We start from the raw sequence: 24,930 nt of genomic DNA, 5'->3' as shown, positions 1-24,930 counted from the left end.
ACTGATCTCCACTGGGTTTGTGCACAAGTCAGCTTGGATGTGAACTGTTGAATAATAACTTTGCTTAGCTCTGTGAAAGATGCAGTCCTGATCTTAAGAATGTGTGTTTATGTACTGTGCATGCATGCACACAAAAGATGCTTCTAGAGTCTACAAAAATCAGTGCCTGCAATCATGATCATGACATGCTGACAACATCCCTATACCTGGTGAATTAACCGTTCTGCATGGAAAATTTGGCCCTTGAATGTAAATTTTACTTCATCATTAACGAGAGTTAGTTTTTCTATAAACGTACGACATAATGACCTTTCACCATCACATGTGGCTACATAAGCGCACAAGTATTCCGATTTAGATGTTGACCTTGTATGGTACACATACTCAACTCAACGGTACATCTTTTGTACCTTTCATATGCAGCTTTCACCTGGGTACACCTGGGACCTGGCCTGTTAAACGTTCTAGTCTGGTCCACCACATGAAATTAGAATCCGTGCTCTAAATAAATATCGTCTTGTTGACCATAATTGCACTGAAAGTTTTGAAAAACAAGCTAGTCCATGTTATTCCACTAGGAGATAAAAAAAAGAGAGCAATAAACCCATAAGCTCAGCTACTAATAAAATATGCTAATGATATGCAATTCTTGATTAGCAAGCTTGACACTGGCTATGTTCACATGCACATCAAATTAAATTTAAGGTCTATATTCGGGTTGCAGCCATATTCCAAATTCAATGTTTATATGCGTACAGGCAAAGGAATATTCCTGTATACATGGTTGTTGTAAGTATGCCTGAGTTATACCATTCCTAAATACCTAGCCTACAGCTAAGCATCTGTTAGCACCCACAATTCCTTGCGGACTGATTATGCACATATATCTCCTTTCAGTGGAATGTCTGAATACAGTGTTTACATGCAACAAATTTCCCAGTAAAACAGGCATATTCTAGGGGTGGAAATCAGAATTTGGGGATTCAGAATATTGTCTGAATCGGGCAATCATATTGTGGCGTTTACATGACGGAATACTAATTAGAAAATTGTGAAATTCCAATTAATATCAGAATTTTATATGCATGTAAACGTAACCACTGCAACCATGTCTCTTTCCGTACAAACTAATGTAGGGAGTTCCCAGCAAAACATGAGACTCTTGATCTCAGGATTGTGGGTTTGAGCCCTACGCTGGGCACCAACCCCAGCCCCTGGGGGTACACAGGCTAGTGCACTCTCAGTGCCGGTCCCAAGCCTGGATAAATGAGGAGGGTTGCGTCAGGAAGGGCATCCGGAGTGCTAAATCAATATGTGGACAGTGGAAGGTGAACTGCTGTGGCGACCCCTAACAGGAGCAGCTGAAAGAACAACATTGTGGAGGAAAAAAAAAAATAAAAAATCACTGAACTATACTGATTTATATTGAGTTCCAAGTTGTAAGACTACAAAATGTGGAATGAAAATTTTTGTAGGTGATCTATACAAATTTTTTGTGCATTCAGAATGTACCTTTCAGGTAAAAGCAGATACATCAACACATTTTAAAGTCTAATCGTTTCCACTAGAAATACCATTACAAACTATCAGCTACCCATTAAAACCATTGCCATTACTAGTCCTTAACGGTAGCCACTAGACATAACATGCCACCTATAGAAGGCAACATATTACCAGTAGAAACCCACAGGGACCATTACAGTTTCCATTAAAACCGATACAATTCCATTATAACCGTTAAAACCATTAAAGGTCCTTAATGGTATCCACTAGACATAACATGCCACCAATAGAAGGCAACAAATTACCAGTAGAAACCCACAGGGACCATTACAGTTTCCAATAACACCAACATAATACCCATTATAACCATTACCGGTCCTCAATGGTATCCACTAGACATAACATGCCACCAATAGAAGGCAACATATTACTGGTAGAGACCAACAGGTACCATTACAGTTTCCAATAAAACCACTACCGGTTCTTAATAGTATCCACTAGACATAACATACCACCAATACAAAGCAACATATTACCAGTAGATACCAACAGGGACCATTACAGTTTCCATTAAAACCAATACGATCCCCATTATATCCATTATAACCATAACCGGTCCTTAATGATATCCACTAGACATAATGTGCCACCAATAGAAGGCAACATATTACCAGTAGAGACCCACAGGGACCATTACAGTTTCCAATAAAACCATTACCGGTTCTTAATGGTATCCACTAGACATAACATACCACCAATACAAAGCAACATATTACCAGTAGAAACCCACAGGGACCATTATGGTTTGCATTAAAACCAATACAATTCCCATTAAAACCATTAGCGGTCCTTAACTGTATCCACTAGACATGTTTTGCTCTGGCCCACTTCACACTTTGGCCAAAACCATGACTTAGACAGCCTTGTTTTAGTGTTGTTTTAGTGTAAGGCTTTAATGATACACTCTCTGCCTCTTTCTAGGTAAAAGACAGATACTGAAGGTACAGAAGGTGTACCCTTGAGGGTAGCACCCCAGCCACAAGCTCCAGTTTAGCATTGTTGTGCTTTTGTCTTTGCTTTGGAGTGCACCAGTGTGTCAGTGTGTTAATGTGAAAGTGGAAGCCACACGTAAACACAGGTACTTTCCTGATACCTTGGCGTTAGCTAGACAGGTTTCCTACTTGACAAGGAAACAGTTGGCTTTGTTTCGAGCAGGAAGCATAAACAGTGTAAATATCGTATGAGACTTGGTTGTCGGGGTGTTCGAGGTATTAGAGGAGCATTAAAAGTGTAGGCGGACAACAACTGCTGACAACACACATTTCCAAAAGCCTGTCATTTTCAGCCTTCAGTGACTCCTATCAAAAGCAAGCGGGTAGCCTGGAGACCTGGCGTTAACAGACAGCCTGTTTGTAATGAAAACAGAAACAAATCATTGATAGAACACCGAGCGTGTTGTTTCAGCCTCTTACCCGAGAGCTGACAGAATGAACAGCATCTCGTACTGAAGGATGTTTTCAAAGCAATGGCGCAGGCGCGATATTGACAAGCGGGCAAATGGCACCTTCTTTCTCCCTGCCTCCTGCGTCCTCAAGTCCTGCCGTCGCCGTGTGTTTTAACGTGTGCTTTATTGGCTTGTTTTTTTGTTGTTGTTTTTTTTTTTCCTTTTCCCCAACTCACCCGTTGAAGGTACCGTGTCTTTCTTCAGCCAGAGTCCAGAGAATGAGCGTGGCGTATATCGGAGCACCGCGCCTGCTCTGATCCCACTGTCGATGTGGCTGGAAGGAAACAGCTCTGTTTAAATGCTGCTAGTCTTTAACAATGCTTATTCTTCCTAAAGAGCCTCGTAGTGACGCGGCACGTATGGAGGTGTATCGTTACTGGCCACGTTACTACAGGATGGCGGACAGGACCACTTCCCAACAGCTGGCCATAGACATCGCTTAGTGTCAGGTACGCTCCGTCAGCTACGTTTCCTGATGGAAAGCAATACATGACGAATCATGTTGTAGTATTATGCTGTTAAGCCCCGCCCCGTGCAAAGCAACCAATCATGAATTAGGTCAGCATCGTGTCGCGCAGGTGCGTCTGGTTTTCGAGTTCACACGCGGCAGTAGATGACGAGCTCTAGTGCTTTCCAGCTCAGACTGACTGAGATTATTAAACAAATCGAGAATTATTTGAAATTTCTTGTTGTTTCACTAGGAATGTAGTCCGTGTATAGTTCACACCATTCAATTCAATTCATACGTCTGAACATTGAGACAACCATGAGCACAAATATATTGCTTAAAGAGTATTCCTAATACTCCAGCAAATTTCAACACTATAATCCATAAAACTAATTTATGACTTGCAGCTAGTATACACTGTATATCTAGATCATAAAGAGATTATAGAGAGGAGCCATTCTGCATCAGGCAGCACATGTGCTTTTAAAGTACCTGGATTTAGAAAGCCTTAAGTAGCACTGATGAGACTTTTTTTTTTGATGCAGAAGCAATATGATCACTTGGGATGATGAGATCAGTTTCAGGTGCAGATAAGGGATGTAAACATAAACACCAAGGCACAGTGTTTAGCCTGGTAGATTTCAATCAAGTGGAAAACTGCGACATCAGGTGGGGGGATGAAGACAGTGCTGCACACAAACCTGACACCAGCAGCACACACAGCTGACTTCTACTCACTTTTTATCCATCCAGATATCAAATCTAAAGTCTGCCATTACAGAAAGCATCTGCTTTGCTTTATTACACACACACACACACACACACACACACACAAAAATCACACAAAACACATTTGCCAAATCAGCATCTTTATTTTACGAACAAATGCATTTTGCATTTTGTGCACCTATTGTCATTTATAGATCATAAAAAAGCAATTTACAAGCTCTGTAAAACAAAAAACAAAAAAAAAAGCAGCACAGAATGATTATGAGCAAAATATATAATTTGAATAAATATATTATTTCATGCTATGAAACAAAATTCAGAAATGGCGAGTTAACTTTTACAGCATTGGCACCAGCTAGCTTTAATGTACTTCATAATTGTATAAAACAGTAGAATTTCTGAGGTTCACAGTAGGGTTTGTGAGGTTGTTAATATAGTGGATTACAGAGAGATACTTCCATGGAAAAAAGCTCAAAGATCTCCAGCGTTTCCTCAATGCTAAAGCCCTGTGCTCATCCCATGGATACAGAAAGTAAAAATGGAAAAAAAGGTGGGTGTTTTACAGACACCCATGAGGCAGAGTGTTTTTTTTTTTTTTTTTTTTTTTTTTGGGAACCATTGACTGAGGACTTGCTTCCCCAACCTGAAGTAAAAGTGCATGATTAAATTTGAACATACAAAATGCATTGCATGTCCAAAGTGGCCATAGCTGAATACTAGTAAACCCTGAGTTGTACTTTTCTTTTTTTTTTTTTTTGCCATGTCACAGAATACATGAGAACTGGAAGCAAACAGAATTCCAGGGACTGTTCGATAGCAGAAATCCACCAATAAGACATACATATTACTTTCAGTACGGTGTGTTCGAGCACTGATGGTCATAATTTGATCTGCAGTCCCAATACAGGAGGATGTGGAAGAGATCTCTGTGGCTGTCAGGGAAGCAGCATATCCCTCCCAGGATGCCTTTCATATTTGATACAGATACAGCATTGAACTGGCTGCAGTGAAGTGGCAGATGGATGGAGTACAAATGTAGACAAATGCACAAACAAAACATCCATGAGGCTCAGAAACTCACAGCCTTCAGCTGATACAGGGCCTATGAACTGTAGTAAACCAAGAAGCCAAACTCTGAAGCATTTTCACACAATGTATCCAAATGTTCACAAGTCTATTAGTTATACTCATTATAATCATCATCATCATCATCATTATAATCATCCTCCTCTTCTCCTTGACTCCCTGATAGCACTGATAGCACTTATTTTGAGACATGATGTGCAACAGACCGCAGTGCCAAACTGCTTTAAAAAGGATATTGCTTTTGCATATTACACAGTGGGGACATGTTGGAAGCAGAGAAGCAATGGAAGACTTTATAACTAATATCAGTGTTCATAAACTACCTGAAGCAAGTCAGCTTTGATATAAGGACAAGCTGTGAATTCTTAAAGTAGTCCTATAGCTATTCTGGTGAACGCTTCTTTCTGATTCATGCTCACAGCTCAGAGTAACTGCCTGGCCGTTCTGGGATCTGAACACAAACAGTGAACAGTTATCCTGTCAAAATGAGTTGTCTGATACTAATCTTGTTAGACTCAACCATGTTTAAAATCACCACTATGTCCTTTATGTACATATGTATTAGTATATAAAATCAAAATACACCTGACCAGTCTAAAAGCACCATTAAAAAGGTTAAAACTCCCCAGAAGTGAAATATTTGAGGCCTTATATTTGAGTCCCATTAAAGAGGAGGAAGATATGGTATGCTAGTCCCCTCTATGTAGAATATCTTTTGATTACATTAAAAAAAAAAAAGAAAAGAAAGTTCATCTTAAGTGCATGCCAGACAATAACGTTTAAAACAAAAATAAAATATATAAACAGAAATACAGATCTCCATGTAGGTAACCACCATGCAGTACATTTCTACATCTACAAGTGGTCTAGCATGCACTTCAGTATTAAACTGCAGAGTGGCTGGCACAATGAAAAGATTCATTTGGCCACGATCTAATTAAAAGTTAAATTCAATAGTTGAAGGTATAATTCACTTATTTCAAGAGGTAGCTTCTCGTGTATGAAGCCGTCTGATTGTCCCTTTATGACCTGCTACAATCTCTTCTGGTCAAAACTGCATATTACATTTATTTAATGCAACACCTCTGCTACTGCATTTAACTTCTTAACTCCATAAAACTTTAACACATAGTATAACACACATAAAAGCAACAGGTTAAAGATTATATGCATTTATAAAGCGAGAACCCTGACAAGTGGTGTTAATAAGCATAAGTGTCAATTGCTTGGTAAATACATATGGACCAAAATGAACTGATTCATGCACAATGTATCTGTCCTGTAAATGACTTTAGAAAAGGGGTATATCAGGTAAATTAGCATTTCTTGTGGCAAGGCACAGATTCAATCCTGTTCAGACTATTCAATAAGAACTGACGTTTCTAAATCATTTGTTCTTCAAAGAGCTCAAACATCCAGTCATTCTACCACTACGATCACATGTTTATGGCTTAAGTCACATTTACCTTAACTGCAGTTAAGCAGATTTTCTCTTTTGTTCATACATAGTTAAAGAAGAAAAAAAAAAAAAAAAACATAGCAAGAACTCAAGCACTGGTACCCCTTTCGTCATGACCGTGGATGTTTGGCTGGAAAATAGTTTCATGATTCTCGTTGGCGATGGGATTTGGGTTTGCTCTCAACACTCGACTATGCAGCGTATATAACTATCATACATATATTTTTTGGTTTGCTCTTTGGTTAGTGGCCAAGATTGCATTAACTATCAGGCAGACATAAGCTTATCTCTTTTCTACATGTGATCTAACCAATCACAAACTGGTAAAACATGTCATTTTCACCAGAACAATGGCTGTGGGCCATCTGTTGCTGTGCAGAAGGTCAGCCACTCTTTATTCCCAAAATGGAAAGGGACCATCAGAGGACCACTGCTGACTGCAGACGGCCATTCTCAGCACAGAAACGAAATTAGCAATCATCAGTCTATACCTGCTTACGAGCCTAGGCTTTGAAACATTTTGAGTGATTTTTCACAAGAAAAAAAACTAAAAAAAAAACTAAAAAAAAAAAAAAAAAAGAAAGAAAGAAAAAAGCTAAATACAATGAATTTAAGAAAAGGTTAAAAGAGAACAGAACCTCCACAGGATTCTCTGAAGCACTGTTACTTCTCAGTACGAAATGTCACCTTAGATAACAAGCCTTTTTAAGACAAAGGGTTTGACAGTTTCCTTAAAAGTACTCACAATAAAAATAAAAAAAAAATACAAATACAAGGACAAACTGATTTAAATAAACTAGCGGTGTTTAGAAAACAATGAAAATCCCCCCCTCCCAAAAAAAAAAAAATAAAAAAAAAAAAGCACCATTAGTAAATCAAACCATCTGCTTTGGTCTAGGGAAGAAGATGCTGTATGCTAGCTGTAAAATGAAAAACTTTACAATACTGTAGACACAGGCTACTCACATATTACTTCAAATTAAGTGCTATGATCTTCAATAAGGGGGGTTTGAATAGCAAATGGGAAATGCCTAGCATAAGTGGTATCTGTTAAGCAGGCATGGTGACCCTGAAGCAATCTGCACAAATGTCTCTCAGATCAGTGGCAGAATTGTTAGCATGACACACATTTCGAAGAGTACAAATAGAGCATTGTGAGTCACTGTTTCCCAAAACACTGTTAGAAAAATTTTCCCAGCGATTGTCACAGGTAAACTTTTTCACCTGACTTATAATGGATGTGTGTCTGCATCTACATTATAGAAAGAACTATAACGGGAGACCATGGAGACTAGAACAAACACCATTATCTAATGTTGATCAGCGAAGAAAGAAAACCCTTTAGTCATGCAGAGTACATAAAATTTGCTCTACATAAAGTTTCATTCCTGGGGATGAAAACTTGGGTGCCTTCAAAGCCAACATGCATCAATTACACAAGCCTTAATCTGAAGGCTATGAAGTTCATTTTTCAGTAGATTTTTTTTAACAACACTGTTGGAAGCCAAAGTAAACCAACTTCGAACAGTACAACTATTCATACTTCTTTTGGCCTAAAGAGATCAGATTAATGTAAATTTCCCAACAATAGGCTTTATAGATTAGATTTCCAGAGTCAGGCTGTATGGTTAATGGTGCAGCAGTGTTCCTCTCATTGTTAGCCAAACACACTCTTAGAATCAATTCTGCATATACAAGCTTTACATTTTTAAACATTTCAAGCTCAAACAATACTGTCATGTCTGAAAATCACAATCATAAATATGAAAATGAATGATTGTAAGTAGGAGTATTGTTAGCGTTTTCTTGTAGATAGTGCTTATATTCTTGTTGTAAGTATTAAATATTGTGCCAATTTAAACAAGACCAGCCTAGTTATTTTCAGTTTAATAATTTATTTTGCTTTTAGTGCCTGATATTCCTGCTCTTTATTTTGTAAAATGGTGCTGCACTGTTGGAGTATCTAAGTTATAATTTGGTAGACCACCTTGACAATGGAAGCAGGATGTCCAATTAGGGTTTTCTTGAAATTAGTATCATAGCAAATTGCTAAGGAACTGAGTGCCAACTTTGTAACAATGAGCTTAGACGACACTGAAATTTCAACAACTTTTAAGGTTTGTGGAAATTCCTTCACAAAGATATTAGTTTAGACTATACCAACAGAATTCAAATTTACACGTCCTCCAGCGAGTATTTCTTATGTAGAACAAATCTCTTTAAAGGAAGCTTCAAAGGCAACAAAAGACATTCATCCCCAAACTGCCTGATGTGGCTCATCAGAACCATTAGCTTTAAAACAAATAATGTACTGACCCTCATCTTCCACTAATCTAAAATGCATTTCCCGCTTGTTTAGTGTTGAGAATTTTCGGCATGATTTTCAGTACTGAGGTTATGCTTGTGCTGCTCAGATATGTTTGTGGGTGTCAGGATTTTTTTTTTATAGTGGAAAATGTGGTCACGAGGAGTTGTTGGAAAACCAACAACCAGCTAATGAATATTGTGGCAGTAAAACTAAAATCAACATCAGCTCTTCTGATTATTGTCTTCAAAAAATATACTGACTTTCTTGTATTAAAATCTCTAAAAATCTAGAGGAAATGGGTTTTCTTGCATTATAATCAGTTATGCTTGATATTTACTTGCTGTTGTACACCCAAACTGTAAATAACTATACAATTCATAATATCTGGTGTTTAATTCCCCATCCTTAAAGCAGGGAGACTATAACCTAACTTAACCCTAACCACCCAAAAAGCACCTTTCTCAGAAACATAGCATTTTTAAAAATCCAATGACAGCAGTCTGGATTTCATACAGTCTCAAACAAACAGTTCAATGTAGTACCAAAGCTTTGTGTAGTGAAAATGTGTTGTGCCAAAATTGCTATGTAAAGCAACTGAAACCTTTTAAAACAAGATGCTTGTTCACTTCCTTTCAGGTTCTGGACTGAGGTAGAACCCGGTTGGAGCTGAATAAACTTTGACAATACTGCCATATTGTGAGTATGTTACATTGTATGATGAGGTATTGAACAGATGTGTCACAGAGCTTTTGCACTGGTAGGTAAAACCAATCCTTGTGAGTTATTGGCCTACTTGAGGCCAAATGTGCAAAAACAGGTCAGGTAAAAGCATGATATGACAAGCATCTTAACTGAGCTTTCACATTATTCATTATTGCAACATGCCTATATTACTCTATGCTTAAAAACATGGAAATATTTATCTATAAAAAAAACATAAAAAAAAAAAAACTCTTTGAAGGCCTTAATTATTGAGATGTCTCACTCAATCCTTCTCCCTGACTACAATTCCCCTCACCTTTGAAAAACTTGCTTATCAAGAATGCATTATCTCTTCTTAAACCAGATCACAAAAATGTACTAGTAGAAAATGCGCAAGGCAGGTTCAACATCCACTTCTCAAGAAACGGTCAACATCTTAATCACATCTGGGCCCAGGGGGTTCTTCGGCACTGCCTTTTACACTCTCCTCGCTCGTTTTTGCAGACCCATCATCATTATAGGTATCGTTGTACACAATCTCCGAAACCTCCACTGGCGCCCCTCGCTGGCCATCTGCTGCTTCCCCCTGTGGGCCTGTGTGGTTGTTCACCTCGACGCCGGAACCCATGTGCTTCTTGCGCAAGTGCTGGTTGAGGGTGCCCTGAAAAGGGAAGCACTTGCCGCAAATCTGGCAGTGGAAGGGTTTATTGTCCGTGTGGCCACGGATGTGATACTCTAGTTGGTCTTTGCGTGTGTACTTCTTGCCACAGTACTTGCAGACGAATGGAGTAATGCCCATGTGCAAACGCATGTGGCGGTCCAGGCTGCCTTTCTGGTTGAAGGACTTGCCACAGTAGACACAAACAAGGCGCTCGTTGAAAGGATACCAATGGCCACGGAGACCTCGTTCCCTCACGTCATTCTCAAAAACAACTCCTGATGCCATTCCCTCTCCTTCCTCTGCGCCTGGCTTAAGCTGAGAAAGTACATCAGCCGGGACTGGCATATTCCGCCTAGGTCTGGTGCGGCCACCTCGAAATCCACTGAGAATTGACTGAGAGGGACTGGATGGACTGATACCGACAAAGCAGGATGAAGGAAGTGCTGAATAGGTGTACTGAGCAGGGGGTGGCACTGGCCCATAAGGTCCCACAGTCACAGCTAAAACTTGCTCACCATCCACCAGTTCTGTGTGGAAGCTATCATCGCCCGCCGAAGAGCTGTCTGAGTAGCTGGGCCGCTCCGTTTTTTCCAACTTGATGTGTATATCAGCGACTTGCCCGTTCTTTTCAATCAAGTCTACTTGGTCAGGCTCTACTTCCATTGATGCCTCCTGCTCTGAAGCGCAATCGCTCCCTCGATCTGATTGCCCCTCCTCTGCTAAGTGCGCAAGCCCTTTTCCACCTCCACTTGCTTCTACTCGATGGCTTTTCCTAGGGTAATAGGGTGGGGAAATCTGGGTAGGATTCAAAAAAATACCCATCTCTTTTGCACCATTGTGTCCCACTCTAGAATCGAGGTCTTCTTCAGATTCTGCTTGGCCAGAAACCACAGGCAAACTGATCTTTGAATGGAGGCCCTCCAGGATCTGGGTACACTTGTCGATGACAGCCTGCATTTGCAGGAAGCTGGCGGCAGTAAGGAAGCTAACAACATCACGCAGATGCAGCTCCATGTGTCCCGTGTAGCAAAAGGTTAATAGCTGCTCAAACACTGCCGGGTTCTTGATCACCGAGATGGAGAGCCCACTCATGGTGCCTAGAGACGAGTGGTCACGGAAGTATGGTGAACTGGCAGCCAGCACAGCTTTGTGTGCCTGGAATGGTCGGCCCTGGATGTGCACAATAATATCGCAGAGCTTACCCTGGAGCCGCAGCTCATTGAGCTGCTTAAGAACAGTGTTGCTGAACTCTGGCACATCAAACTCTATGAAGCTGCCTTCGTCCTCCATGACTCACTGATGTCTCACCTGGTTTGCAGAAAGCCTACAAGGAGACCAAAAAACATGTTTAATTACATTATTTAAAATAACTTTTAATTATACAAACAAAGCAAACAAACTGGGAAATATGGCCAAACAATACAGACATTTAGAAACAAAACTGTACTCAGCCAAAAATATCCTGTTTCCTGGTTTTAGGAATTAATCCCATTAGTGAGATTTTTATCACTTCATCCTTCTGATATAAAACATCAAAAAAGACATCTACTGTGGCAAATACTTCCTCTTTTGTTGAGAAGGCTATTGATAGTATAATGAATTTTAAATGAACATTGAAGGGCTTGTTTTATGATGTCTCATGAGGTTGTCAGATACTAAGACATAGGACCTTTAAAAAACACATTGTGGCTGCAACACAAATGAGTGTGTGATGTGTTATTTCGATTTAAGGGGCAAGAATCATACACTGTCTCATTAAACTTTTTCAGAAAAAATGTATTCATTTCTCTAGGTAAATAGTACTTGGTCAGCAAATTTAATTTTTTTCTAGAAGTAATCAGGCTTTTTTATTCATTCCAATTTGACACTTGGCATCTCCTACAAATCACCTCCATGAGCACAATGCTTACAACTCCTAGAACATGGGCTTGCCTTCTTCCCCTGAAATATCGGGGTCAATTTGCAATTTTGCTGGTACTTGGGAGAAGATTTTGTGCCAGAAAAAAAAAAAAAATAGTATAACACACTTAAATATAACACACTTGTTTAAAAAAAATAAATAAATAAAACATTGAAATAATATAGAAAAAAATATATTGCTTTGCTTTTGTGCGCTTCACTGCATTGCTCTTAATTCACTGCTCTTAAGATCTCTTCACTAAAAAAAAAAAAAAAAAAAAAAAAAAAAAAAAACAGCAGGGGATTGCTTGTTAAAAATGAAATGAATGTCAGCAGTGACCGTGATCTGCATTTAAAACAGAAAACTTCCTATATTGAAAAGTAAACCTTCATTGCTCTTAGGTTGTAAACTCTCTTCAGTGAAAACCAGCAGGGTATTACTGTTTAATAATCAAATGCTAACTTGCCAGAAGTGAATGTATTTCTCTTTGCATTGCATTTCACTTTAATCAGTGTGCTGCAGTCATGTCGCACTGAATCGCAATCACTGTCTAATCATAGCACTAAGCCATACTCAGGGGTGTGGCTGTACTTGAAGAAGAGAAGGAGTCTGAAAGCGTCAGTTTCATAGGGAAAATGTAAGGAACTCCTTCACAGGCTTGCTGTTTCTTCATTCCTACTGCACTGACTGTTGAACCCTACAAGCTTTTCAGAATTATTACTAAAACATGATAGTGTTAATATGACTAACATGTGCAAGGGCATATTCAACCGCAGTGTACACGTGCACAGCTGATCACAGTGAGCAAGCAAACCCCTAAAAGCAGGCGCTTGTCTCCACCAAATGCTCCAATCTCAATTACATTATATGAAAGAACCTTTCTTTTCATGACCTGAGAAATGTCTTTTGGCAAACTGTGCAGTCATGCGCCTTTTATTGAGGCATGGCTTCCCTCTGGACGCTCTACTGTAAAGGCCTGATTAGTGGAGTGCTCCAAAGATGGTTGTATTCTAGCATTTAGAGATGGTTGATGGGGGGAAATTCTAGCAGATTCTCCCATCTCCACATAGGACCTCTGGAGTTTTGTCACCGAGACCTTCAATGTCTTTGGTCACCTCCCTGAGTAAAGATTTTCTGCTTTGTTTGTTCAGTTTGGCTGGGCGATTAGCTCTAAGAAGTTCTGCCTGGTGTTCTTTGGGATATTCAAAGCTTAATAATTTTCCCTTCCCCAGATCTGTGCCTTAACACAGATTTGTCTAGGAAGTTTTATAGTACACAGTACAGAGTTTTGTCTGTGTACTTGTCAGCGCTGCACTGTAACTTACTGTGCCTATTGTCTTGTTTTGATAGTTTTTGTGCTGTCTTTATACTGCACTTTATGTAAACATATGCAGTCTCCTGTAGTTCTGTGTTTGTTTTATGTAGTACCTTGGTCCTGGAGGAACGTTGTTTCATTTCACTGTGTACTAACTAGCTGTATACGGCTGAAATGACAATAAAGCCACTTGACTTGACTTGAAGTATGCAAACGATTCCTTTAACCTCATGGCTTGTTTTTTGATGACATGCTGTATCAGATATACAGACAGAGGTGTGCCTTTCCAAACCACAACCAATCAACTGAATTTACCACAGATGATTTGTGATCAAGTTTGATCAAGTAGAAACATCTCAACTGGAACAGGATGCTCCTGAACTCAATTTCATGTGTCATAGCAAAGGGTCTAAATATTTGTGTAAATGCGATATTTCTGGGGGTTTTTTGGTTTGTTTTTAAAATACACTTACAAAACTTTGTAAATAAAACTGTTTGGTTTTATTTATTCTGAAGCATTTTGCAGATGAAATGAATTCTTTTAGTATAAGTCTGTACTGTACAAAATGAGCAAAAAGTAAGTTACAGTAAGTTGCTAAAACTGTGGTGTTCTGTCTGCTTTATTTTTCTGTCCCACTATGTGTTTCTACGTTTGCACATCAGTAAAACTCAAGAACTCTTCCCTTGGAACGTTGTTTTGCTCAACACCTTGATTAAGGAGCTTACAGCACTTAGAGTATAGGCTTATTCCCAGGATGCATTGACCAGAGAAACACAATAGTCACAGAAACATGTCAAACAGAAACAAAGACACTTTTTTCCTCCCAAGTGTTACAAGATGAGAACATAAAGTCTTTTTTTTTTTTTTTTTGAAGGTAAAACACAATATCAATCATCAAAAACATTATCAGAAGAGGACAGAGGAGTCATCCTCATCCTGGTAATTCAAATAACCACTCACTTTCTTATGTCTGTATTAATACACAACTAGCTTGCCGTATATTTGAGTTAAATTATGTTTGCAAACACTTTTTAGTCCAGTTGAATTGGTGACAGTCCCCTGAAACATGTGACTGGGCAAGCACACTAGAGCTTTAATTTGCCCAATGGGCTTGAAAGACCCCCTTTTTATCAATCTGCTCACTTAAATGAATTCCCCAGAAACGTTTTAAAGTGTGTCAGTGTAGTACAGGGTGTCCCAAAACTCTTCATACGTAGGGGACTATGTATGCCAGCACAACGGTTGTGCCTTCGTCAGTGGATGTTCGTTGACGTCCTCGTCTCGGCTGGTCCACAACACTTCCAGTCTTTTTGAATTTGTTAATAATGTTGTCAACAGTGTGTGTGTGTGATGTGCTTGCCATGTTTCCTGTTGAAGTCCATCGCAACCTTGCAACAGCTTCCCGACCCAGCCATGAGAATGATTTCTTAAGGCATTCTTAAAGGCCATCAAAAATATAAAGGCCATCTAAAATAATATATAATAAGTATGAAAAATTTTGCTGAAAAGTGTTAATTTCCCCTACGTATGGAGACTTCTGGGACACCCTGTAGTTTTGCTGCACTGATAAAAAAAAAAATAAAAAAAGCTCAAACCCTTACTGAAAAAATCAACTAGGATCAACCCTGACAGGCAAGTGTTAGTGTGACGCAGGACACAGATCAATGTATGCCACTGCAGGTTATGTATATTACAGGAGAGCAAATAAACCCATTCCAAGTCTGACAAGCAGGAGGTTGACCTTGCCAAAATGATCAATCATTTATTGCATTATGACAGAAATACCTTAGTAAACACAGTAGGCACCATGAAAAATTACACAATGCTTGAAATTTGTCATTTAAAAAAGGATCTGTAACATTCTTTTCAGTGAGGGGAAACGTTAACAGTGTTTGGCAAAAGATGACAGGCTTGAGTAAATAGTCAACCTTCAAACCTGATGCAGTTTGGAGCAAAGACAGAACACAGCAGCAAGCACGAGTCAACAGCTACAGCTTTGCTATATGTTTAGACACCAAGCAGTGACAAATGGCAATGCTTATTAATAAGTAACACTGGCTAAAGTACTTATTCAGAAGTAAAAATAAGAATTGATTAGTGTATTTGTCATATCTCCAGCTCCGCTTGTGTTAATATGCGATGATATTAGGTTGGTAACAAGTAAACTGCCAACAGTAGTAGACTTAATTTACTCAAGTACTGTGTTAGCATTCATAGGTTAAAACTGGAAGAAGTTCTGATTGTGCATGTCTGACACATGGACAAGATGGACTACAGTTGAAAACAGATGCCCTCTAGTGGCAGCCCAATTTCAAACCATGCTCAAAGTGCACTGGCTAAACCACTGTTTGCTTAATAGTCACTGAATCACTGCCAGTACATTAGGGATGCGGATTTCAACCAAAGTTACTATTAAGCATATGAAAAACGACATGTAAAGCATAGGGGTTTCACATCCATTAATTCTAACTAGTCGACCAGCAATTCAAAACTGTAGTTGACTAGTTGACCAGTTGTCTTTTCGATAATTAAACCAAAAACCTGGCTCAGGACATTGTTACACAGGCTACAAACTACATTTTAGCTTCAGTGCACTTGCGTACATGACTTTGTGGCAGATGCGGCTGAAATTGTTGATTCTGGAGCTGAGGGCATACCACAGAGCCCTTGTTACAGCTCTGTGACTGGCCTTCCTTGAATGGAAGATGCTATGGCTACGAAAAGATTCTCCCAAATACCAAATAATTGAAAATATGGACTTAACCCTAATAAACACAAAAGTGTAACTGTTATTGAACTGCTGTGATATAAGAGTAATAAAACACTTTGGGGACTTGCTGTTATAAGCAAATAATCAACTCCGGGGTGATAACAGTGACTCTGCTTTGCATTGGGTCATATTTGATAGTTTTCCTATTACAGAACATAACGTGATGGATTTTAGGTCACTTTTTGGAGGTCAGTATTGAGATTTGGTTCTTGTCTCTCTAGGATGATGTATTCTGATTCAATCTTAACATGTTGGCTTTTATTAATATTAAGGTTTATTTGAACATGTTACTGCATTTTTTAACATAATGTTCATTTCTCTACTTGGCCCCAAATGAACTGTAAAAAGATATACTGCATTTGGCCAATTTCACAGTGATTTGGAAAAGAATGGTGGGGGTTTGGACACAGAACAGAACTCTAACTCTATCCAAGTTTCAGAAAGAATGTGAACTTTTTAGTCCAAGCCACCTCTGCTATCATTTGACTGTGATGGATATGAGGGCATGAGGAAGTGCACCACAATGCAAGCCAAAACCTAATCAAACACAGCCATTCAACACTCCATGTTACTCTATGCGCATTAGAATATGTAACTTATTAAAACCTGGGTCAAGCAATTAACAAGTAGAACCATGTTTAAGACGTTTTAAATGCTCACTACTCTCTCCTGAGCCTGCTTTGTAGCTCTGCACTTGAAGTTTCAACAATGTGGGAAGCTGCCAGCTTGCTGGTTTACCACCAGTCAGCTTGTAAAGACACCTGTACCTGTACCTACGTCTTTACATCTTGGCATGGTCTAAAGCAGCAGCAGCTCCTAAGCTTTTTAGTTTAAGGTCCCATTTGTGGACAGCAAGTGCCACTGCTTTATTTAAACTGAAACAAATATCCTAGAAAGAGGCATTTGTTTTCCATATCTTCTTTATACTGTCCTAATTTTATGTAAGGTGAATCTTACAGTGTGAGGCAAAATGGAGGCTGCCCGCCTACGCCATGTGTGCTGATTTGACAGGTTGCCAGAGAATGTACGCCGATGTGGTTTGGTGGACTCCAGGGGCAAATGTCCTTGGCGAAGCTCCAGAAGGCTGTACTCGCAGGTTTACAGCCCTGGATTTTGTCCTTTAGCAATTGTTAAGCAAGTCAAAACTATGTAAGATATATTGAAAATCTTCTTCTTCATAAACTATACTGAGTGAACACTTCATTGTTGTAGGCTGAACATTTGCTTCAGTCAACATTAACCCAGTTTCCAATGTGAAACTGATAATAGGGCTTGAATTTGATCCCATGTTTCCTGGTCCTTTTGGGCTTGAACAAGGTGTAACCAGGAACTCAATCCCCAGGACGAGCCCTTCCCAGGCTTAATTCCAAGCCCTTTTTCTAACATATCATGAGAGGTTACACCTTACATAATGATTATTTTATTTAATCTTACTAATTTTAGGTAGTAAACTATATCTTGAAAGATCACAATGTATTCATATCAAGTGTGCGTACGGGATGTTTTTGCTTACATTCACTGCACAGCAATAAATTCACATTCTAGAGCTTATGTTACTTTTTGATAGCTTGATTAGATGCGATTCACACTAACAAAAAAGTAACAAACTATAATATTATTATTATTATTATTATTATTATTATGTACACTAAAAAAAACAAACAAACAAATAAAAAAACAACAAGTAAGCAATACTTTGGCAAATGTGATCATATCTGACGTCTTCCTTTACTGGGTGGAGCTGCGGTCAGTTCTTGATCACTTTTGGAATTAAACATGGCATCCTGAATTCTGTGAATAATTATTAGTCTATTGTGAGGAGAGTGTGTTGTGTGCATGTTTCTTGATTATTTTACTATTCATTCTTGAAAAGAAGCAGAAATTTAACAGAGTTCAAATACATCTTTAATACCATTTAGTTCAAATCTAGTTACTTTAGTTAGGTACTTAAAAGCAGCAACTAGTGATACTCGTATGGAATTACAAATGATTTTTAGCGACACAGTCAACTGGTAGTCTTTTGAATTATTTTACAAGTTAATGTTCTATTATTTCTGTCATCCATTTTAGGTTCTGCACGCAATGCACCATTTTTTTGTTCACTGTATAATTGTGTTTGGGTTTATTACGACATGTTATTTTCACATTCATATTTTTTGAACTTTTACCAAAAAAAAACAACTGATTTTGAAGTTGCACTTTAGTCTTGTTTCTCTATATAAACAACATTCTAATTATTTCCATATGACCACTGTTGTGTGTTTTTGCAAAAAGCATTGCTTTTTTTGTTCATAATGGGACATTTTTCACTAAGCATTAACATTTCTGATAACATCTGATTATAGTAGGCCTTTTGAATTTGCACAATATAACTATATTAATCATCTGAACAAGCAGCTTATAGTTGACTCCATTTTAGCTACAGCTGCTCAACATATCTTTCTTATCTCTGCCAGTGAGAGTTTTGAGGTAATTTTAGCTGAACAAGTTATTATGAGTTGGGCCAATTTTACTATTAATCAATACAACAGTGCAGCTTGTTCAGCAAAGTAAGATTTATTCACTAGCAGAAAGTATCAGCAAAACGTTAAGTAATCTAAAAAGTGCTATTATAGTCAGACACTTCAGTTTCTTTTTAATTTGTACAGTGTAAGAGTAGAGAAACCTCAGTGGCGATGAATGTGGGAACTGATGCAAACATCCGAAAGAAGAAAGCTAGAGAAACAGCAGGGAATGAAAGGGCAAGTGCAAAGAACACAGAAGGTTAAAGCAAAGGCTGTTTCATATGTGATGAAAGCACTTGGGCTGTGCTCCTAAACTGGACAGATTCCTGGAATGACAAGACTGAGCTCAGTACAAAAGCGTGCAGTTCGGTACTACACCCTTTAACTCTCAGGCCCCTGGTACATGAGAAATGTGTACGAAGATACCACTCACCCAATACCAATCACTGCTATAAAAATAGAGTAATCTTCTCTACAGAGTAGTGTTATCATTTTCAATAGCCTAATAACTGAATTATTTTTACTGAATTATAGGCTATTTTCAGCACACTGTAATGCTGCTGTGTGTAGGATTATTATAGTCAGGTCCGTAAGTATTTGGACAGTGACAGTTTTCGTAATTTTGCCTCTGTACACCAGCACAATGGAGTTGAAATGAAGCAATCGAGATGTGATTGAAGTGTAGACTTTCAACTTTAATTTAAGGGATTTAACAAAAATATTGCATTAACCGTTTAGGAATTACAGTCTCACCTGTTCTTCAAAGGACAATTTCATTTGGATGCTGTAGACTTGTACCCGAAACCTTCTGCTGTAATTACAAAGACGCTCGTACTGAACATCATTTCAGCACCCAAACAAAATATTCAGATTTTGGGATGTGGTTATTCTAGTTTTAACATGGTCAGATTTCTGCTTCAGGGTGTAATAACTGTACACCCTGCAGTATATCAATAAATCTTTCAAGCTTTCTACGCTTGCAGGTAAGAATCCAGCTGAGCACTCTCAAGTGTGGACCTGACTGCCAGCTGGTGGGTCAGTGACCTACTGTACGTCTGAACAATCACTTACTTTCCCCATCGGGTAAAATACCTGAACGCAGGTCAAGAGGTGCTTTCTTCCATCAAATGCCACTTTACATATGCTATGACTATATCCTAGGTTAACCGAGGCACTTAGGGCGTTTTCACACTTGGTCCTAATACCCGAGTCCGCCCTCAGTACCAAGTCTGGGCTCGCATGGGGGCGGGGCTCAAATCACAGGCTTGCATTCATAACCATGGCTCAATTTCGCAATTCCATATGTCACTTTAGTGCACTACCTAGTGCTCTATATGGCAATAGTTTCATTCTTTCGTTGTTTTTCATTATTTTCCTGTGGTACCAGCACTCAAGCGGCAAAGAAAAAAATGCTTTTTGGATGGATAGTAATGTCATCATCAGGAATACTTGCAGACAGGAACCTGATCATGTACGCTGGCAGACACAAAGGTGAGATAATTACAGTGCTATGAAAGTGTGGTTTATTTAAGCAATATCGCACAAGCAAGAGTGCAGTTACACTGAATATCAGCACGGCTGTTATTCGCGGCAGGCACAAGCTCTCAGGGGTTCACGGTGGTCAAGAATTAAGAGACGTAGAACAGAAGGTTATGTATGTATTCATGGTTCTGCGATGAGAATGGCCAGAGGACCAGCGTGAAGAAGCGAGAGCATTTCACAGCACACACGCACGAGGTCACGGTCACGATATGACAACTTTGCTAATAGTACTCAGCAGAGTACTTGAACAATGGGAAAACTTCACAAGTTCCAACGAAAGCCACTCTGGTGGTCCTCCACTCAGTTGTAGAACCTCAGTTACATATGTACATATGTATTTTCTCTTCAGACTTCTGATTCAACAAATCATCTAACGTTTTTCAACAACGATCTTCGAAATATAGCACATGTTTTGTGCTTTATTTACTCACATGTTGGCCTCATGGCATAACATTTTCATGTTAGTAATATTGTGATTTGTTATCGTTTGTTTGTGGCAAGGTGAGAAACAGTGAGAGTATGATATCCACGGTTGAACCACGTTTATTGACCACCTTGTATGGAGCTGTCCTACCTTATCCGGTTTTCTAGCTGTGTCACACATTTATATCTATTTTTCCTGCCCTATCTGAAAACGTTGCCATTTGCTACTTTGGCTAAATTGTCTGTAACTCGTATGGTAACATATCATGAAGCATGTGCAGTGTTGGGCAGTGAGTAGCAAAGCTATTTGAATCAACTAGCTTGTAAGTCGTTAAACTATTTTTGCAGCTCAGTAGTGTTGCGCTACATTATTTCTTAGCATGCACTATATCTTGTATAACATGGCATCAAGTCGTCATCCTGCTTTTGGTTCACAATTTAACAAGTTATCCCCAAAGCTTTGGAGTCAGTTGAATCAAACCATTCACCATGCACATACAAATTAATTTAGCATCCAAGTGTTTTGGTCATCAAGACAGAAAGTGGAAATTTATTTTGCCTTTCTGTCCAGGCGTAACTGAACAAATCAGGGTTGAAATGCAGGTAAAGCTGCGGTCACCCTATCATCCGGAAATCGCAAGTTCAATTCCCGATGATGCCACAGCCATCTGTGGCCACGAGCCAAGTGAAGAAAACTGCCCGTGCTCTCTGGATGGGAGGGATATGTTGGCATACTCTGTCTTCCCTGTGGGCATCTGTAAGCTCATGTATGCAGAAGAGGGCAGATAGTGCGTTCCTTTGAGTGTGTTACGCTGCACTGTAATGTGGCACGAGCAGCAGCTGGCTGGCTTCACACGTCTCAGAGGAAGTACGTGTTAGCCTACACCCTCCACATTTTGTAGCTGTCATGTGATAAGAGAGAGCTGGCTGGTGGGTGGTGCTCAAATTGGGAAGAAAATGGACAAAAGGGGGGAAAAAAATCTGCTTAATGTGAATAATGCAGTTAATGACCTGTTAGTTAATAAAGCCTAATTAAAGAGTTCTGAATAATAGACTAATACATTATCAACATAACTGATAGCTGCAGCACTAATTTAAATGGCAGTCATGAAAATAGCTTTAGCTGCTGTCTTGGCAGTAAAATGATGCTGCTTCCAACACCTTGGGGACAGCGGTTTCATACCGGCATCATATTCAAGATTGGCACTTGTTCCAAAAACCAGCACAGGCACCTTATTAGCAAGGCTAACAAAGTCGACAGACACAGACATGACGCTTTCACTTACAAAATCCTCCAGGACAGGTCAAACTTCCAGCAGAACACAAGTATTGTATTTCCAATCACCGCTGATATCACCTGTCTGATGCTCACTGTTAGACATCAGCAGATCGCAAGACTGTCAACCAAAAACATTTTTACAGCTTGTTGTAAAGCGAAACTCGGCCGTAAAAGCTCAGCGCTTACCAGATGGAAAGCAATAAGGCCTACTCAGGCACGTGGCTTAACTGGCTTGGCTCCATCTGTTCTAGCAGGGAAAGCCCAGCAGGGAAAAGGCTTATACGCTCGCCATAATACGCCTACCTATAGGATCAGTATGGAAAGAGTAGCACTCTGAGGGACAAACCAAAAAAAAAGGTGAGGCTACAACTTCAGCTATATATACAGTTCTGTGCAAAAGTCTTGGGCACCCTATTTTTTTTTTTTAAGTACAAACTTTGTTATAGATTTATATTTTATGACTTCTATAGTATTGATTCAGTACAAAAACATTTTAGATCCAAACATTAGTTTTCCAGCACAAAATTAAATGTTATAGTAAAATGTTTGTATGTCAGTAAAGAAAGCAGCATATTACATAAGAGACACTTTTTCAGATAAAAAAACATAATGAAGGCTGCTGGGTTTTGCTGCAAAAATAAGAAGCAAGTGTGACAGTCAAAGTCTCCAGAAGAACTGTGGCTGCTTCTGCAAGATGCTCAGTAACACTTACAGCTCATTTCCTTATAAAACTGCACACACTGTATCTGAGACTACTATTTTTTTTTTAAAGCGAAAATATTAATATAAATATCAATAAATATTGACTTTGTTTCATTTATTACTGTTTACTACTCTTTATAGTATTTTTTTTTAACACAGAAACATTTAGTTTCATTATTTTTGAAGGAATCTTTGCTCTACAGCATTTCTTTGCATGTGCCTAAGACTTTTGCACAGTACTGTATATACATACATACATACACACATACATACATATACATATATATATATATATATATATATATATATATATATATATATATATATATATATATAAACCATTCCAGAAAGCTGAATTACCTCTCATCTATGTGGCAACTTTGTTCTTTCCAACTATATAAGCCAAACAGTGATACACATTAAATCGAACCCAATTTAAATTTACAGACAAAGACATCTGCCATTTCTAAATTGCACAAAACAAACCGTTAAGGACAGTCGACCTTGTGAACCCTCAGAGCATTCAGGTGCACTGCGTGACCCCGTATTGCCCAATACCAGCTCTGTTCTTTGCCCAGCGCTTTCTGTTGGTACACGGCAGCAAACTTTCTGCACTTCACTTTCTATCCGGCGAGTCCGGCGTTTCTCAGTCTTGGTCCTGGAGAATCTCACAATGCTGGATGTTAACATGTTCCTTGTTACCCAACAAACAAATCAGTCTGAACTCACCAGCTTGTTAACAAATCGAATTAAGCCAGATTAATTTTTTTTTTTTTTTTTTTTTTTTAAAGGGTGTTGTACAGCCATTTACAGATGTGTGTGTGTAAAATGTGAAGAACCAGAACTGACAAAGATTGATCCAAATCAACTTGGGGCATAATCATAATGTAAATCATAAGCAGTCACAGGAGTTAACTTGGCTGAAGGGTTGATTAATATGGAAAGTGATTATTCAGTTAATGGAGAATGTGGCTTAATCCTGACAAGAAACATGACTAGGATGTGCATTTGGTTCAAGTACACAGTTAAAACAAACTAACAAAAAAAATCTGTGAAATCTGAAAGACATTAGGTAAAAATGCAAGCCAGCGAGAACTGGATCAGAAAATGAGGAAGTTGTGTAGAACTTGTGTAGAAGTTTTGTTTTGTTTTTTTTTCCTCACAAGTTCATGCTAAGAGAAGTTATTTGGTTTATAATTAGTTTGCAACCTTTAACAAGTTTACAGTTTTAAACTAGCTAATAATATTCCTCTCAAAACCTCACTACACAGCTGTCATGTAGTAGCTGTCAAAGTGATATCTAAGTGTTGAGCTAGCTAGCAGGGTATTTCTTGTTTCTGTGCCATGCAGAAAAGCACCGAGGAACTAAATAAACTGTTCACTGAACTGGGCCTTGTATTGTTTTTCTAACTACACACTGCAACAACTTACCCAGAATGACTAGCGGCTAGCAGAAACGAAACCCACGTCAAGCCGACATTTACTTCAAGCAAACAGCTCATGTCAAGTTGACTAGCTAAGTTAGCTAGCTAGTTACAGACATTTTTTTTTTTTTTTTTTTTTTTTTTGGAGAGTCTCAACTTTGACAGCCTGTGACAGGGCGTCATTATTCGCCAAAGCAGCTAGTTACTCTTGCAGTTAGTCAGACCTAATGGCTAGTTTTCAAACACCAAAAAAAAACCATAAAAATACTTCCAGCAAAACTTAGCTAGTTAGAGCGTTAGCTAAACGGCTATAGAGCGTTAGCATGAAAGCTAGGTCGCTAGATACCCATTCGCAATTAATAAACGCAGACTAAATCAGTCGCGCAAACAATTCGTTGTTCTGATTAAAATATACCCGTGAAAACATAATAACTCATTACCGTTCCGGCTTAAATGCTGTCCATTCCCCCCGGAGCGACTCGCTTTAGCTCCAGTCTAGCCGCCTCCTCCTCCTCCTCCTTCACCAGCTGCTGCTGCCGCTGCTGCTGCTGTTGTCACTACCCAATCTCCGTCTCCGGCCCGCTTGGCAATGCGCATGCGCAAACCTTTCACGCACGCGCACTACAAAAGAATCCCTTTCAGTTAAACTGCAGCCCGGAGAACCAGTAGG

General features: G+C 39.0%; 2 protein-coding genes and 1 long non-coding RNA gene across 5 annotated transcripts in view; 1 reads left to right on the top strand and 2 right to left on the bottom strand.

Annotated features, from left to right (window-relative positions):
- ralgps1 (Ral GEF with PH domain and SH3 binding motif 1) overlaps window positions 1–4,284 on the bottom strand; it is a 118,856-nt gene extending 114,572 nt beyond the window's left edge. For 2 of the 3 annotated variants that reach the window (XM_026925137.3, XM_026925139.3), the window contains exon 1: window positions 2,976–4,284. The gene's annotated coding sequence lies outside the window, so the exon portion shown is untranslated. The remainder of the gene's footprint in view (window positions 1–2,975) is intronic. The other variant, XM_026925138.3, reaches the window with a different exon arrangement.
- A 23-nt stretch (window positions 4,285–4,307) lies between these two features.
- zbtb34 (zinc finger and BTB domain containing 34) lies at window positions 4,308–24,857 on the bottom strand. The gene is made up of 2 exons (XM_026925056.3): window positions 24,701–24,857; window positions 4,308–11,724 (listed from the first exon to the last, which is right to left on the bottom strand). The coding sequence occupies exon 2, from the start codon at window positions 11,688–11,690 to the stop codon at window positions 10,176–10,178; it is 1,515 nt and encodes a 504-aa protein (XP_026780857.3). The 5' UTR covers window positions 11,691–11,724; window positions 24,701–24,857; the 3' UTR covers window positions 4,308–10,175.
- Window positions 20,184–24,930, top strand: part of LOC117597777 (uncharacterized) — a 28,169-nt gene continuing 23,422 nt past the window's right edge. Inside the window, exon 1 of the long non-coding RNA XR_004578526.2 lies at window positions 20,184–20,381. This is a non-coding gene — a long non-coding RNA (uncharacterized LOC117597777). The remainder of the gene's footprint in view (window positions 20,382–24,930) is intronic.

This window comes from Pangasianodon hypophthalmus, chromosome 8, assembly GCF_027358585.1.
Source record: "Pangasianodon hypophthalmus isolate fPanHyp1 chromosome 8, fPanHyp1.pri, whole genome shotgun sequence".
Taxonomy (NCBI): domain Eukaryota; kingdom Metazoa; phylum Chordata; class Actinopteri; order Siluriformes; family Pangasiidae; genus Pangasianodon; species Pangasianodon hypophthalmus.
Note: the sequence above shows the minus strand (reverse complement) of the source record. Positions and strands in the feature narration are given on the sequence as shown.